At 44.6% G+C, this 16759-nt stretch overlaps 1 protein-coding gene across 2 annotated transcripts; it reads left to right on the forward strand.

The window, feature by feature from the left end:
* Window positions 1–6607: 6607 nt before the first annotated feature.
* PSMD4 (proteasome 26S subunit ubiquitin receptor, non-ATPase 4) lies at window positions 6608–14649 on the forward strand. 2 transcript variants are annotated; one of them, XM_068540764.1, is made up of 10 exons: window positions 6608–6693; window positions 10266–10406; window positions 11418–11532; window positions 11923–12009; window positions 12253–12321; window positions 12491–12706; window positions 13093–13210; window positions 13365–13496; window positions 13581–13648; window positions 14384–14649. In XM_068540764.1, exons 1-10 carry the CDS (start codon window positions 6668–6670, stop codon window positions 14552–14554), a joined length of 1143 nt encoding a protein of 380 aa, XP_068396865.1. In that variant the 5' UTR covers window positions 6608–6667; the 3' UTR covers window positions 14555–14649. The 2 variants fall into 2 exon arrangements, with proteins under 2 accessions (XP_068396865.1, XP_068396866.1); XM_068540765.1 differs by having other exon boundaries at window positions 13093–13201; window positions 14384–14648.
* Window positions 14650–16759: the final 2110 nt, after the last annotated feature.

The raw sequence follows: 16759 nt of genomic DNA on the forward strand, positions 1-16759 counted from the left end.
CTGGTTTTAATGTATTAAACTTTCATCAGTTATTTAGACTTCTTGCTACTTCCTGGTTCTTTCTCATATACCATCTGCTCCACCCACCTACCTCAGGCTCAGTTTTGTTCATGTTACCCTGAAACAAATGCATCCTTTCCAGTTTTCCTCACTCCAGCTTCAGTCTAACTCAGGCTGAGAGAAATGGCTTCATTCATTACCTTCTGGTCACCTCCTCCATCTTAACAACTTAAACTTGACAAGGAAAAGCTGTGAATGAATAGGAAGGGAATTAATGTGGGTCTGTTGCCTAGGGATTTGGGGATCCAAAGCTCAAAATTCTACTCAGGTTTAGGAGGAAAGGAGACGGACAGTGGGAAAAGCAAGCTTGAGATTGGTTGGCCCTAGGATTCTCTGCCTTTCCTTCCCTTGACCTGGCCCCAGGTGTCTGTCACTCCTAGAAAAGCATAGAGACTGTTTTCCTCAGCTATGTGTTTTTCTCTTCTGTGAGGTTGAGCTTAGGCTATTTTACTGGAATGGGAAACTAGACAAAAAGGGATGTTCTAAGGCGGTGGGGGAGATTTGGAGAGAAACAAACTAAATAATGTTCCTTTCCACACCACTATTCCCTACCTTGTTAAGGTCATTCTACAAATATTTGTGCAGCAGCTAATGAGCAAGAGCCATGACTGCATGGGGCAGTGGAAGGTCAAAAGAAGTAATTGACCTTCAAGGGTTTATAGTGTCCAGGAGGAGCACACACATACGTGCACACAAAAACAACATGTTAGACGTGATACAGTTAAGGATTTCAGTTCTCTGAAAGAGTGATACAGAGTATAAAGGTCGAAGAAGATTAGAGGTTATTGTGGGCCTGAAGTGTTGGGGAAAGTTTCACTTGAGCACAAGGGCCTAGAGGTATGAGAATGATCTGTTTTAGAGAACAAGGAAGAGATCATGGTGAAAGCAATGGTGGAGGGAGACCTGAGTCAGAATATTGGAATAAGTATAGGTGGAGGCAACACTGGAAACCCTGACTGATACAAGCTGAGGGATTTTTATTTTAAACTGTAGGCAATGGGGAAGCATAGAACGTTTTTGTCCCTAAGTGGGACATGATCAAAACAAAATTCCGAAACTAATCTGTTGACAAAGTTCTATCACAGTGGATAGAAAAAGCAGACAGTTTAGATTGTAATAATTTAGGTGTGAGGTGATGTGCGTCTAGGATGGTGGTGGTATCAACTGGAGAGGAAGGGAGAGAATTGTGTTGGTAATAAAAAGGAAAACAACTTTATGATAGAACAAGTAATTGGAATAAAGGAGGAATTGGGTATTCTCAAAAGTTTTGAATTTGTGAGTCTAAGCCACAGGCTCAGCCCTCCTTTAGGCTGGGTAAGGAGAAGACTTTTTCCCAAAAAGGAATTGAATCTGAACATGTGGTAGGGAAAAAAATGATCTTTCTGCTACCCTTACCTCGTCACTCTTTTTTTTTAAAAAAAAAACATCTCTATTGGAGTATAATTGCTTTACAATGGTGTGTTAGTTTCTGCTTTATAACAAAGTGAATCAGCTATACATATACATATATCCCCATATCTCTTCCCTCTTGCATCTCCCTCCCTCCCACCCTCCCTATCCCACCCCTCTAGGTGGTCACAAAGCACCGAGCTGATCTCCCTGTGCAATGCGGCTGCTTCCCACTAGCTATCGATTTTACATTTGGTAGTGTGTATATGTCAATGCCACTCTCTCACTTTGTCCCAACTTACCCTGCCCCCTCCCACTGTCCTCAGGTCCATTCTCTAGTAGGTCTGCGTCTTTATTCCTGTCCTGCCCCTAGGTTCTTTATAACCATTTTTTTTTTTAAAGATTCCATATATATGTGTTAGCATACGGTATTTGTTTTTCTCTTTCTGACTTCACTGTGTGACAGACTCTAGGTCCATCCACCTCACTACAAATAACTCAGTTTCATTTCTTTTTATGGCTGAGTAATATTCCATTGTATATATGTGCCACATCTTTATCCATTCATCTGTCGATGGACACCTAGGTTGCTTCCATGTCCTGGCTATTGTAAATAGAGCCACAATGAACATTGTGGTACATGACTCTTTTTGAATTATGGCTTTCTCAGTAGTGGGATTGCTGGGTCGTATGGTAGTCCTATTTTTAGTTTTTTAAGGAACCTCCATACTGTTCTCCATAGTGACTGTATCAATTTACATTCCCACCCACTGTGCAAGAGGGTTCCCTTTTCTCTACACCCTCTCCAGCATTTATTGTTTGTAGATTTTGTGATGATGGCCATTCTGACTGGCGTGAGTTGATACCTCATTGTAGTTTTGATTTGCATTTCTCTAATGATTAGTGATGTTGAGCATCCTTTCATGTGTTTGTTGGCAATATAGATATCTTCTTTGGAGAAATGTCTATTTAGGTCTTCTGCCCATATTTGGATTGGGTTGTTTGTTTTTTTTTATATTGAGCTGCATGAGCTGTTTGTAAATTTTGGAGATTAATCCAAAATTTGCAAATATTTCGCAAATATTTTCTCCCATTCTGAGGGTTGTCTTTTCGTCTTGTTTATGTTTTCCTTTGCTGTGCAAAAACTGACCCTGGATAGCCAAAGCAATCTTGAGAAAGAAAAATGGAGCTGGAGGAATCAGGCTCCCTGACTTCAGACTATACTACAAAGCTACAGTAATCAAGACAGTATGGTACTGGCACAAAAACAGAAATATAGATCAATGGAACAGGATAGAAAGCCCAGAGATAAACCCACACACATATGGTCACCTTATTTTTGATAAAGGAGGCAAGAATATACAATGGAGAAAAGACAGCCTCTTTAATAGGTGGTGCTGGGAAAACTGGACAGCTACATGTAAAAGAATGAAATTAGAACACTCCCTAACACCATACACAAAAATAAGCTCAAAATGGATTAAAGACCTAAATGTAAGGCCAGACACTATCAAACTCTTAGAGGAAAACCTAGGCAGAACACTCTATGACATAAATCACAGCAAGATCCTTTTTGACCCACCTCCTAGAGAAATGGAAATAAAAACAAAAATAAACAAATGGGACCTAATGAAACTTAAAAACTTTTGCATACCTCGTCACTCTTCAACATACTCAGGCAGCTGCTGAGTGGGTGCGCTAGGTGGTCAGAGGGTCCCTCTAGTGGTGCGTAGCAGCTACTACTTATTCTACAGCTGTACCCTGCCATCTGTATTCAGATGCAAGTAGGGCCTGTTCCAAAAATGAGGGAAATCAAAACCATAGGATTATAAAGCTGGAAATCCTGGTCTAATGTTTTACTCTTAAGCATGTCAATCTCAGCTATTCTGAAAGTTATTCACCGCAGTTGGAGTCTCATTCACTCTTTAAACAAAGATTAGCCAGTTAAAATAGATTTCAGATTATCCTGTTCATTCTTGGGAATTCCCTGGTGGTCCAGGTTTAGGACTCTGCGCTTCCACTGCAGGGGGCCCGGGTTTGATCCCTGGTTGGGGAGCTAAGATATCACAAGCTGCATGGCACAGCCAAAAAAATAAATAAATAAAGGGACGTCTTGTTTTTAAAAAAAAAACAAAAAACAAGCTGTTCATTCTTTAGTTTTTCAAAGACACAAAAACAGTTCAATATCACCTCCTGTAAAATTATTTCTTTAAAGTTCATTAAAAAGCATGAGCTATTTCTAATTTCTCCTCTTTTTTTTACTTTAAAAAAAAGTTGTTTTTTATTATGGAAATTTCCAAACCAAAAGTACAGTATAGGAAACTGACATGTATGCATCACCCGGCTTCAATAATTGTCAACATAAATAAGGCCAATCTGTTTTATGTATACTTTCTACCCCACCCCTCCTTTCTCTCTGCACCTCCAAAGGATTAAGTTAAAATAAATCCCAGACATCATATCCGTTCATGCATAAATACCTCAATATATAACTCAAGAGATAAGGGCTCTTTTTAAACATAACAACATTATCATGCCTTTAAAAATTGATAATTCCATAATAATACCCAGTCAGTGGTCAGTGTTAGCCAATTGTCTTACAAATGAATTTTTTTTGGCTGCGCTGTGCGGCTTGTGGGATCTTAGTTCCCTGACCAGGGATCGAACCCGTGCCCTCGGCAGTGAAAGTGTGGAGTCCTAACCACTGGACCACCAGGGAAGTCCCGAAGTGAATTCTTACAGATAGTTTTTTTTGACCCCAATCTCTCTTGTACTCACTCCAAGTTTTTACCCCGACCACCCAACCGAAACGTCTTTTATTAAGGTCACTGATGACCTCAGTGTTGCTAAATATATCAGTCCTCATCTTACTTGACATGTCAGCAGCATCTGACAGTTTATTACTCTTTGAAATATTTTCTTCATTTAGCTTCTGGGATACTACGTGTTTTCTCCCGGTTGTCCTTACCAAAGTGCTGCACTGCTCCATCTCCATCCGCTTTTCTGGTTCCTCCTTTCCTCTCTAACCTCTAAATGTTGAAATGTCCAGGGCTCAACCATAGGCCCCCTTCTTTTAGTCTACATTCACTCCCTAGGTAATGCTTTAAAGTTTTAAAGGCCCTGTATAATTTGTCAAACACCCCTGGTCACCTCATGATCAGCTAAAAACTCCCAAATTTCTATCTCCAGCCCAGATCTTTTTTCTGAACTGCAAACTCATATATCTACCCACTTACTTGACATCTCCATTTAGGTGTCTAATAGGCATCTTAAATCTAATGTGTCCAAAGCTAAATTTCTGGTTCCTGCCCCTCCTAGCCCATCTTCAGAAATAGTGCCTCCATTCTTCTAGTTGCTTAGAATCAACTCTAGTGTTTTCCTTAACACTCCCGTTTCTTACATCCTCCAACAAATCCACTGGCAAATTTTCTAAGTTTTGTATCGTATGACATACTCAAAATCCATCCATATGTCACTATTTTCACGTCTTGTTACCGCCCTACAATAAGCCACCAGCATACCTGATCACTGAAGTAGTCTCCTAACTGGTCTATATCCTGTTCTTTTCCCCCACAGTCTGTTCTCAATGCAGCAGCCAGAGTGAGCCTCTTCTGAAAATTTCCAACAGCTCCTATCTCAGAGTCCTTAAAATAATCTTTGCGACTGTACATGATTCAACCTTTCCACTCCCTTTGCCTCTCTGGCCTCATTTCTTCTCTCTCTCTCCCTCTACTCCAGCCGTCATGGTCTTAAGTACACTCTTGCCTCAGGGCATTTGCACTTTCTCTTTCCCCCAGGTATCCTTCAGGTCTCTTTTCAACTGTAAGTCTTCCCTAATATTCTGTTTATATAAAAAAGAAAACACATCCATCCTAGTTTTATCATTGGACAATATATTTACTTATTGGTTTATTATCTGCCTTCCCCATAGAATACAAGCTCCACAAGAGCAGACTTTATTTTGTTCCCTTCCAAGTTCTCTACATCGTGTAGCTCCTTTTCAAAAAAATGTAATTCTTGTCTTGTTTTTAAAATATTTTGTTTATGTTTGAACTTGTCACTAATTATTTTTCTGTGCTTTCTTATTTTTCTTCCCTTTCCTGTCTACTATCCTGTCTATGGTTACAGTGACAGGTTTTTTTGTTTTTTGTTTTTCTCTAGTGATACAGAGATTTAACTCATACCAGCTGTGATGGTTACCAATAACTTTTGAACATATCCGTTAAAACTTTACAAGCATTTAGGTAATATCTACAACACACTTGCCATCTCCATCTACTATCTACCATCTCTGTAGTCATGCCTTGGTCCCCCGCTCCTTTCCCCCCCGCTTCCTTCAAGATAGAGACCTGGAATTTCCGGTTTTACTTTTGATGTGTGTGTGTGTGTGTGTGTGTGTGTGTAGGGGAAGGTAAGCCAAGGCATTTATTTATTTATTTTATTTTTGGCCGCGCGGTGGCATGTGGGATCTTACTTCCCTGACCAGGGATGGAACCCGTGCCCTCTGCAGTGGAAGCGCAGAGTCCTAACCACTGGGCCGACAGGAAATTCCCAGCCAAGGCATTTTTTAATGTAATTCTTAATTAAGAAACCAAAACCGTTGACTAGGTTGTCTCCCATTCTTTGGGAGATTAGTTAAAATTATTGATTCGTCAAACTTTTTCTGCATTCCTACCATGTGTCAGGCTATGTAGTGGACTCAGGGATAGCAGAGATTGCCACCTTTCCTGCCTTAATGCAGTGGGAAAGATAGATACACAAGCAAATGCAATTCAGGGGCATAAGGGCTTAGTAGTTTGATGAACAAAGTGCCATGGGGAACAGAGTGAGCTGGAAAGTCACCAGTCATCCCACCACTTTTTTAAAATGCTGATGCTGGAACAGACATATCCACAGAACTTTCAAAGGTTCCTCCACAGCTTCTCTTAGATCCTGTCGGCAGGGAACCCCACCAGAAAACCTGAACGGCAGGGCAGGTGGAGGTGGGACCCTCTTTCTCAGGTTATCTCGCCTCTTCCCCAACACCACCCCCCACCCCGCCCCAAACGTCCCTTTTATTTTGGCGGCGCCTACAACTCCCAGAACGCAACGCGGAGGATGGAGGCGGAACCAGCTGGCGGAACTGAGATCAGTGATTGGTGATGAGCGCTGGGCCAATTGGAGGAGTTGTTGTTAGGTGGTCCAGGAGAACCGGTCTGGGAGGGAGGAAGGCGGCAAGATGGTGTTGGAAAGCACTATGGTTTGGTGAGTAGCTACCTCGGGCCCCCGTGGGCAGCGGGACTAGGTCGGGGGCGCGTGTAGCTCGGAGGCCGGGCGGGCCTCGGGTGGGTGAGCGCGCCTGATGGGCGAGATGAGGCCTTGGGCCGGGAGGGAAGGAGCCCCATCGACTCCCTGAGTCATCCTGGGGCCCCGGAGGTAGTTCCCGGAGGACAGGCCCGGGGTACTCCCCTTAACCCTCAGTTCGCGGACAGTCATTGATCGGCCCTGCTGCCTTTCTCTATTCCAGCTTCGTCTTCTCTAGCCCAGCCCAGGCCTGTCTTAGCCAGAGTCCCGCTTCTCGGACTCATCGTGATAGTCTTCTGCCCTCCTCTCTTCTTTTCAGAATGATGGATGTTAGAAAGAGAGATGATAAATCCCTTCCCCGCCCCATTCACTCGTCTCTAACTCCATTGCCTTTCCCTGTATCATCTTCAGAGGTACTCTTTATAGATTGCTTTCGAAGTGTCAGACATTTAATTTACTTTATCTGACTTAAATCTCGCAGTACTTCAAGGTAAACATCCCTCCCTTTTGCAGATGAGGATACCAAGTCTTGGCAATTTTAAATGACTTATACAAAGTCATACATCTAATTAAGTGGTGAAGCCAAGGTTTAAACCCAGGATTATCTGACAACAGAGGCTTTTATCCAGTGAGCTAGCTCTCTTCATCAGTCTCAGACTTGGCTGAGTAGCTATTGGGAGTCAGATTAGAAGCTGAGGACCAAACTTTTGCAAGGTTTCAAGAGTTTCTTCTAAGTGTGAGCATAGAATGAAAACAGAATAGTACACAAACACACACAAATCTCCAATTGCATGGAACAGACACCTAGGAGTTTTCTTTTTGCCAGAAGGATAGCGTTGCCAGATAACATGTTGGATGCCCAGTTAAATTTGAATTTCACATAAACAGTAGTTTTTAATATCAAAAAGTGGCTATAAGTATGTCACAAATATTGCGTGGGATACACTTATACTAAAAAGTTATTGTTTATCTGAAATTCAAATTTAACTGGGAGTCCTATATTTTCATTTGCTAAATATGGCAGCCTGTGGGAGAGAGCATGTTAAGAGTAGAAAGAGGACAGGATTTGGAATCCAAAAGCCTGTGTTTTTAGTACTTACCAGCTGCATGTTCTTGAGAATGTAGTAAATCTCTCACTTTATCTATAAAATGAGACTATAATAGTAACATCTACTTGTAGCACAGGTAGGCAAAATGTAGGTCATGGTGGACTGTAAACTGTACAGCACTGTACATCTGTTAGTTGCCATGGACTTGAGGAGTCCTCAAGAAAGAATTAAGAGGGACCTTGAAGGGACTTAGACAAATGTTAAGGAGAGGCCATTACGGGTAGGGAGAAGGGCATAAAGAATGCTGCTGAAGTGTAAATTATCAGGGCATGTTTAGGAAGTAGGAAATAGACTAATGGCTTTATTATTAGGTTGTTGGTTTAAGGTAGTTCCTTTTTTTTAGAGAAAGGTAGATACAACCAGGTAGAAGACCACAAATGTCAGGCTGAGGAGGTTGAGTTCCGTCCTGTACCCTTCAGTACAGGACTACTGAAAAAGTTCTGAGGTTGGTCGAGGCAGAGCTGTATACAGAATGGAATTTAAGAATATTGATCTGGCTTGATGTATAGGAGGAAAGATTAGGTCCAGAGAGACGTATTGGTGGCCTATTGTACTAGCCCAGCCTTAGAATAACGATGAGAGCCACTCCTTTTCTCATGCTTTGCTGTGCATCAGAATTCTCTGGAGGAGTTTATTAAAAAATTGTGCATATTTGACTCTACTCTTGATCTGCTGAATCAGACACCCAGCCAGGGAAGTTTAGGCATCTGTATTCTTTTTTTAAATGAAGGCTTTATGGAATAGCTGGATAATATCGTAAGCCCTTTTTGATATGAATTTTTGTTGGGAAAAATAACATACCATTGCGCAAAAAGTAGTCACAGGAAATACATATGTTATTCCATTCATATAAAGTTCAACATTGGGAAAACTAAACAGCGCACTTTTTAGGGATGCATACCTAGTTGTGAAGGCATCTGTGTTTTTAACACTACCAGCGCCACCTTCACCCTCCAAGTGGTTCTGATGCACACATGACAGTGTGAGAACTACCGCCATGTTCTGCACTGTGGGCTCTCCCTCCCTCTCAGGCCCCCCTTCTTCCTCTGACACCTTCCTTCCAGCCCTCATCCATCCGCTGGTCTTGCCCACAGTCTTTATACTTAGTAGCTGTTCCATCTGGATGATCCTCAAAGCTTCCATTGTTTTTATATTTGGACTCACCTGCTGTATTTGAAGCTGGAAAGGCAGTTACTTCCCTGCTGGGAAAGTAATTGGAAACGGTGTATCAGGGAAAAAAGAATGTAATGCATGGTCAGTAGAGTCTGCCCTTGACCTCCTTCATATAGATTGAATTTCCACTATAAGAACTAGTCTGTGTTTCATGCTTACTGTTAGGCACTGTGCTAAGTGCTTTCCATGCATTTAATCCTCATAGCAACCCTATGAGTGTAGGTATAATAAAACCCATTTTACAGATGAGGTAACTGGACCTTAGAGAAATTAAGTAGCTTCCTCAGGATCTCAGAACAAGTAAGTAGCAGAGTGGAGATTTGAGCCTGTGCCTGAACAGTGCCCTTCCCTCCCTTTCTACTTGTCTTCCAGTAGCTTCTTAATTACCTCTCTTCGTCATTTTTGATTTGTATTTATTCCCAGGCAAAGGATACTAAAGAAAAAAATTGCCCCCAAGCCCATATTTTGCTTGCCAATAGAAATGAGGTGTCACATCAAGGACAGTGCTTCCTTTTAGAGTTCTAAGGGACCTCAGTTCATCAAGAATTGATTCTCTGCTGAGGTGTATATAACTGCTTCACTTACCTGCCTTCTTTTGGTCTCCAGGAAGCTGGCCCTTGTATTTCATGTTATTTGGATTCTTCGCGATTGTGAAAAATTGCAGGGAGAGTATAGGCGAGACCCCCAAATCTATGAAACCTCATTTTTGCAGTTCAGTCCAGCTGCCAAAGCTGTTAAACATTTAACCAGATAATTACATTGTGCCTTCCTGCACTCAGTGCTGCCAAGTGTGTGTTATTTTACAAATATTTTACAAATATTTTTAAGTTGCCCTCTTCATTGCCTACCTTTGGAATACTCCTATTTTAATAGCAGACAGCATGTTCCTCCATGACCATGATTAATAACACTTAAGGCACCTTATAAGAAGGTGGTTGTGGTACATTAGTAGCTCGCAGCCTTGGGTACTTACATTATCACTTGTGGAGACTTAAAAAGTTTTTCCTCCTTTGGTTATTTTGAGGCAGTAAGTCTAGAAGAAGGCTTGGTCATCTGCATAAAAAGAAAAGAAAAAGAAAAAAGGTTGCAGGTGATTCTCTGTTCCGCAAAGACTGAGAGCCGCTGCCGTACACCACAGTGCCCCTCACGGGAGAGTTGTTGAAGGAGGTGGGGGTCCCTGGAACTGGAGAGCATGTCTCAGAGAGATCCTGCAGTGTGTCTTCTCTCTCCTCCTTCACCCTAATCTGACAGCGTGGACAACAGCGAGTATATGCGGAACGGGGACTTCCTACCCACCCGGCTACAGGCCCAGCAGGATGCCGTCAACATAGTCTGTCACTCCAAGACCCGTAGCAACCCTGAGAACAACGTGGGCCTCATCACACTGGCCAAGTACGTGGGGCAGAGCAGGAGGGGTTTGGGGGAGGCGGGGGTGTTTCCTGTATGTGACCCACTGTGGTGCCCAGGTTGCTACCCTTTTGTAGATTCCATGAGGCTTCTGTGAGAACTTCCTAGACTACCTTCTTCACTGTTCAGTATAAATATAAACAGCAACTAGTTTTTAATATTAACCTGAATTTAATATAGTTATGAAGCTAAATCTCCTGGGGTAAAATTTCACAGTGTATTTTTTCTTTTTTCTGGATGCACTGCGCGGCATGTGGGATCTTAGTTCCCTGACCGGGGATCAAGCCCGTGCCCCTTCTAGTGGAAGCGTGGAGTCTTAACCACTGGACCGCCAGGGAAGTTCCCACAGTGTATTTTAAAGGCAGTAAAAAGCGGTTTTGGGTCAGAGCCCCAGGGCGTATATCACACAGCCTATTACCCCAAAAGTGATTTGTTTTAGGAACTGATAATCCTCAAATGAGTGACCACCCGTCCCAGTATACGTGTTATTAGCTAGAAAATGGGTCTAGAAATAGAGAGGGTAGGAGAGATAAGAAGGAGCATCCAGCTATTGTAGAGGATTCCCAGGGCTCTGAGAGCAAAGTAACATGAGAGAGGTTGGGGGTAATATTGGGAGGAAGAGGGCAAATTTCTCACAAAATCAACCACTTCTTATTTTCTGTGTTTCATGTCTAAACACTAGATGTTTTTCTCTAGTTTTATTGAGATATAATTGACATGAAGTTCAAGGTGTACAAGATAATGATTTGAGAAATGTGTATTTTGCAAAATGATCACCACAGTAAGTTTAATTAATACCCATGTCTCACATAGTTACAAATTTTTTTCCTTGTGATGAGAACTTATAAGATCCACTCTCTAAACACTAGATATTTGATTAAGAAAAATAAAGATTACAGTTATTATCAAGGTCCCTAAAGAAAAGATTAGTCAAGCACAGTTTGGAGGCACTTGTCCTGACCTGAAATCACAGAAGGTGCTTTCCCCACATCCCAGTGACTGTGAAGTGCTGACCACACTCACCCCTGACACCGGCCGCATCCTGTCTAAGCTCCACACTGTCCAACCCAAGGGCAAGATCACCTTCTGCACTGGCATCCGCGTGGCCCATGTGAGTCCTGCTGGATCCCTTTGGTGGTTCCTCCTTGCTCTGGGCTTCTGCCTCCACCCTTGTTCATTTTTCCCCTGGACTCTTGAGCTAGAACCAGCGCAAGGGAGGAGAGGTGACCTAGAGAAAGGAGTAGAAAGGATATGATGGGATGAATCCCAGGATCGGTGAAGATCATGAAGGGAAACATCCCTAGAATTGAGAATTAACCCCTCTTCCTTAGCCACAGAGAGGCACAGCAAGAAGGGAGGGGTGTAGGAGGGGGTTTAGACCTGGTGTGAGCATGATGGTAGGCTCGAGGTACACAGAAGCCATAAGAAAAAGAACAGAGTAACAGGAAAGAGCTGGGTGATTCCTCTGGCTGACTCCAGCAACTTCCTCTTCCTTTTCAAGCTGGCCCTGAAGCACCGACAGGGCAAGAATCACAAGATGCGAATCATTGCCTTTGTGGGAAGCCCCGTGGAGGACAATGAGAAGGATGTGAGTCCAGGTGGTAGCTGGGGAATTTGGGCACCACATGTTTGGGAATGGGGTCTGTTGGCCCTTAGGAGAGCCAGAGAGGCGTTGGGTTCATCACTTTGGGGAAAGGAGGATGTGCAGAACTCAGTGTTTCTGTCGGGGGATCTAGGAGAGGTCTACCAGTTCCTGTATGCTTTTGTGAGGTGTGTCATCGCCCATCATGGTACGGAATAGATTTCCTTATTTCTCTCCCCTTCCTCCCAGCTGGTGAAACTGGCTAAACGCCTCAAGAAGGAGAAAGTAAATGTTGACATTATCAATTTTGGGGAAGAGGTGAGTAAGGACCGATCGGGGGGCACTGACTGCTGTGGTTGTAAACAGAGAACAGTCCTTACCCAGAGGAGTGTCTGCATGTGGGAGAGTAGCTACAGACAGGAGCTGACATGGCAGAGAATGGGGAGCAGGGCGAGAAGGAGAGCCTCCTATATTCTTCCGTCCCCAGGAGGTGAACACAGAAAAGCTGACCGCCTTTGTAAACACATTGAATGGCAAAGATGGAACAGGTTCTCATCTGGTGACAGTGCCTCCTGGGCCCAGCTTGGCTGATGCCCTCATCAGTTCTCCGATTCTGGCTGGGGAAGGCGGTGCCATGCTGGGTCTGGGTGCCAGTGACTTTGAATTTGGAGTGGATCCCAGTGCTGATCCTGAGCTGGCCTTGGTGAGCAGACGTTGACATCAGGGGACCTTCTTTGTCCTCCTCTACTGGCCCACACGGCACATAGCTTCTCTAGGGCTAGACAGTCCTAATACCCTTGCTCGTTTTCCCAGACCCCCTCTTGGTCCGTCTTCCCCACGGTTCTGTCTGATCTCTAGGGGCACCAATGTCAGACTCTCTCTTGTTCGCTTCTCCCCGTTCAACCCCAGGCTTCTCCCAAGTCTGTCCTTTTTTGCTGTATCACCTGTTATCTCTCCAGCCCCTTCCCCATGTGTATAAACCAGAAGCTCCCCTTTTACGGTCTGTTCCCACCCCTCAGCTGCCTTCCCCAGCTGCCTTCCCCAGCACCCAGGGCCGGAGAATGTCTGACTTTCCCTGCCCTTGGCCAGGCCCTTCGTGTTTCTATGGAAGAACAGCGGCAGCGGCAGGAGGAGGAGGCGCGGCGGGCAGCTGCCGCCTCTGCCGCTGAGGCCGGAATCGCTACGACGGGGACTGAAGGTGAAAGAGGTGGAATCTGAAGTCCCGGGACTGCGGGGTGCTCAGTGGAGGCCTGGTGTAGATGGGGGTGGGGGCTCTGGCAGTGTGGGAACACGTGGGCTTGGGGGTGGGTCTTTGTGGAATATGGCATGGTTCCACCCCGCCGCTCTCTCCCTTTTCCCAGACTCGGACGATGCCCTGCTGAAGATGACCATCAGCCAGCAGGAGTTTGGCCGCACTGGGCTCCCTGACCTAAGCAGTATGACCGAGGAAGAACAGATTGCATATGCGATGCAGATGTCTCTACAGGGTGCAGGTGAGCCAGAACCTGGGTGGTCGTGCTGAGGCAGAGAGATTGGATGAGGACATGAAACTGAATGGACTGACCTCTTTTCCTCAGAATTTGGCCAGGCAGAATCAGCTGACATTGACGCCAGTTCAGCCATGGACACATCTGAGCCCACCAAGGTGAGGGCCAGCAATAACTCCCTGCCCCATCAGGCTTAAAATCCCCTTGTGTTCAGATCCTCAGCCCACTAGGCCTGGGACCATTCCTCTCTTGGGGTTTCATAGATGAGCTCTTGCAGGAGCAGAAGGAAAGAAACACATGGATGTACATTTCTTGTGTGTCAACCTTGCTAAGGCAAGAATGCTAGTGGCCAGAGTTGGAGAGGTGTCCTAGTATTTTGTAATTTTCCTTCCTTGCTGGTGGGAGCAGTCTGGACAATACTCAGTGTTATCATCTTCCCAGGAGGGTGAAGAAAGGGTCCAGAAAAAAAAAAGGGGGGAGCGGGTGTCTGACAGCAGGAAACCTAAAGGTGATGGCATCTATTTTTATCCTTTGAGCTCAGAAAGCAAAGTTCTCAGGCTTCTCCTCTAATTGATCAGTAATAAATGTTTGGGAGACTTCTCTGGTGGTCCAGTGGTTAGGACTTGACACTTTCACTGCCGGGGGCCTGGGTTTGATCCCTGGTCGGGGAACTAAGATCTCACAAGCCGCGCCAGTGGGGCCGAAAAATTAAGCTAAAATAAATGTTTGAGTTCATACTGTGTATAGGCGCTGGGTATCTTCCCAAATCCTCCTTCCTATCCTTGGCCAGAGGTGCCCTCCACCCCCGGTCAGGTGCGCTCCCGTCTCTTACACTTGCTTGCTCCCCGGCCAGCCTACTCCCACTGCCCCGAGCTGACACCGCCCTTTTTCAGGAGGAGGATGATTATGACGTGATGCAGGACCCCGAGTTCCTTCAGAGTGTCCTGGAGAACCTTCCAGGCGTGGATCCCAACAATGAGGCCATTCGAAATGCCATGGGCTCCCTGGCCTCCCAGGCCACCAAGGATGGCAAGAAGGACAAGAAGGAGGAGGACAAGAAGTGAGACTGGAGGGAAAAGGGAGCCGAGCCTGTGAGGGGCCGAGTGGGGCGGGGTGGGGTAGAGTTAGATGTGCTGTCTGTGACCACTGCAACCTAAATAAAGCTTGGCAACTTTTTCTCTTTTTTGCTTCGAACAGCGGTAGCTTTGAGTGTGACCATTCCCCTTCCACCCATCGCCACCCCTGACAATCCTTCCTTAGGAGAAACTTCGCTGAGAGCCACTTGTGCTAGGCACTGGGGCCACAGAGGTGAATAGAAAACAGTACTGGCCTCTGGCCTTTTTTGCTGTATCACCTGTTATCTCTCCAGCTGCTTCCCCATGTGTATAAACCGGAAGGGCCAGCCTGTAAATGAGCAGTTACCTGCGTCTAATAAGTGCCCAAAGAGAGGCCTGAACAGGCACTGTGGAAATGATGAGGAGAGAGCGCCAAACCCTTGCAGGCTCCGGGAAGGCTCCTGGAGGCAGCGTTTGAGCCCTCATCAGCCAGCGAGCAGGAGATGGGGATGCCCCCAGCCCGCAGGACCAGTGTGTGCTGCTGGCACGGAGGCACTGTGTCACTCAGGGACCGGTTGGGCGAGTGGCAGGAGATGGAGGTGGAAGAGTCGGCAACAGTCAACACCAGAGGTCAGGGATCTTTGAGGCCTGACTTTTACAAGGTGGGGTCTGTGAAGGAGAAACGTGTGTCTCCTTGGAGCACCAAATTTAGAGGAAGGTTTTTTGTGGGGCATGGACTAGAATGCACAATTCACATAATCTCCCCCTTTGTTTATTATATTTGAAGAGGTAAATAATATTTTACACATAAAATACTTAACCTATATATAAATTGTGAAGTGTAAGAAAACTGACATATCTGAAACCACTCAATGTAAGAGCTGGAATATTCCTAACACCTTGTCACATACCTATGCCTTTTTTTTTTTTTAACATCTTTATTGGAGTATGATTGCTTTACAATGGTGTGTTAGTTTCTGCTGTATAACAGAGTGAATCAGTTATACATATACATATGTCCCCATATCTCCTCCCTCACCTACACCTTCTTGAACCCACCTCTTTACAGCCTCCTCAGACGTAACTGTTATCTTGAATTTCACATTTATTATTTTTTCCCCTTCACAGTTTTCTCATATACATAAAGATTTCTGACGAGAATGTTTAGTTTTGTATGTGTTTGAGCTTTATAAAAAATAGTTTTAGGGAATTCTCTGGTGGTCCAGTGGTTAGGACTCGGCGCTTTCACAGCTGGGGCCCGGGTTCAATCCCTCGTCGGGGAACTGAGCTCCCACAAGCTGAGTGGCATGGCCAAAAAAAATTTAAAAATAGTTTTATACTGTGAGACTTCCAGGACTTGCTTTTTTAACAAATGTTTTGTTTCTGAGGTTCATCAGAGTTGCTGCACAAAGCTGCTGCTTGTTCATATTTCATGGTTGTATGTATATTATGTGAATATTCTACAATCTCTCCATTTTCCTGTGCATGGATCTGGCATTGCTTCCAGTTACTTTTCAATTGCCAACAGGATCACAGTGGAATTTTTCGTACACCTCTCTGGATGCACCTGTACAAGAGTTTCTTTAGGATACTTTACAGGATAATGCTGAATTGTTTTTCAAAGTGGTTGTATGAATTTGCACTCCTTCCTGCAGTATAAGAATTCCTATCAACCACATCCTTTCCAGCCCTTAGGATCATTAAAAGTTCTTAATTTCTTCCAAACTGGTGAGGATAAAATGATAACTCATGGTCTCTTTTTTTTTTTTTTAATTTATTTATTTATTTATTTATTTATGGCTGTGTTGGGTCTTCGTTTCTATGCGAGGGCTTTCTCTAGTTGCGGCAAGTGGGGGCTACTCTTCATTGCGGTGCGCAGGCTTCTCATTGCAGTGGCTTCTCTTGTTGCAGAGCACGGGCTGTAGGTGCACGGGCTCAGTAGTTGTGGCTCGCGGGCTCTAGGTGTGCGGGTTCAGTAGTTGTGGCGTATGGGCTTAGTTGCTCCACGGCATGTGGGATCTTCCTGGACCAGGGCTCGAACCCGTGTCCCCTGCATTGGCAGGCGGATTCTTAACCACTGTGCCACCAGGGAAGCCCTCTTTTCACCTTTTTTAAAGGTATCCTTTAGTGACCAAAATTCTTAAATTTAATGTCAAATTTCTCAATCTTTTCTTTCAAGGTTAGTGTTTCTGCATCCAGCACACTCTTCCCTAG

This window comes from Eschrichtius robustus, chromosome 3 (assembly GCF_028021215.1).
Source record: "Eschrichtius robustus isolate mEscRob2 chromosome 3, mEscRob2.pri, whole genome shotgun sequence".
NCBI lineage: Eukaryota > Metazoa > Chordata > Mammalia > Artiodactyla > Eschrichtiidae > Eschrichtius > Eschrichtius robustus.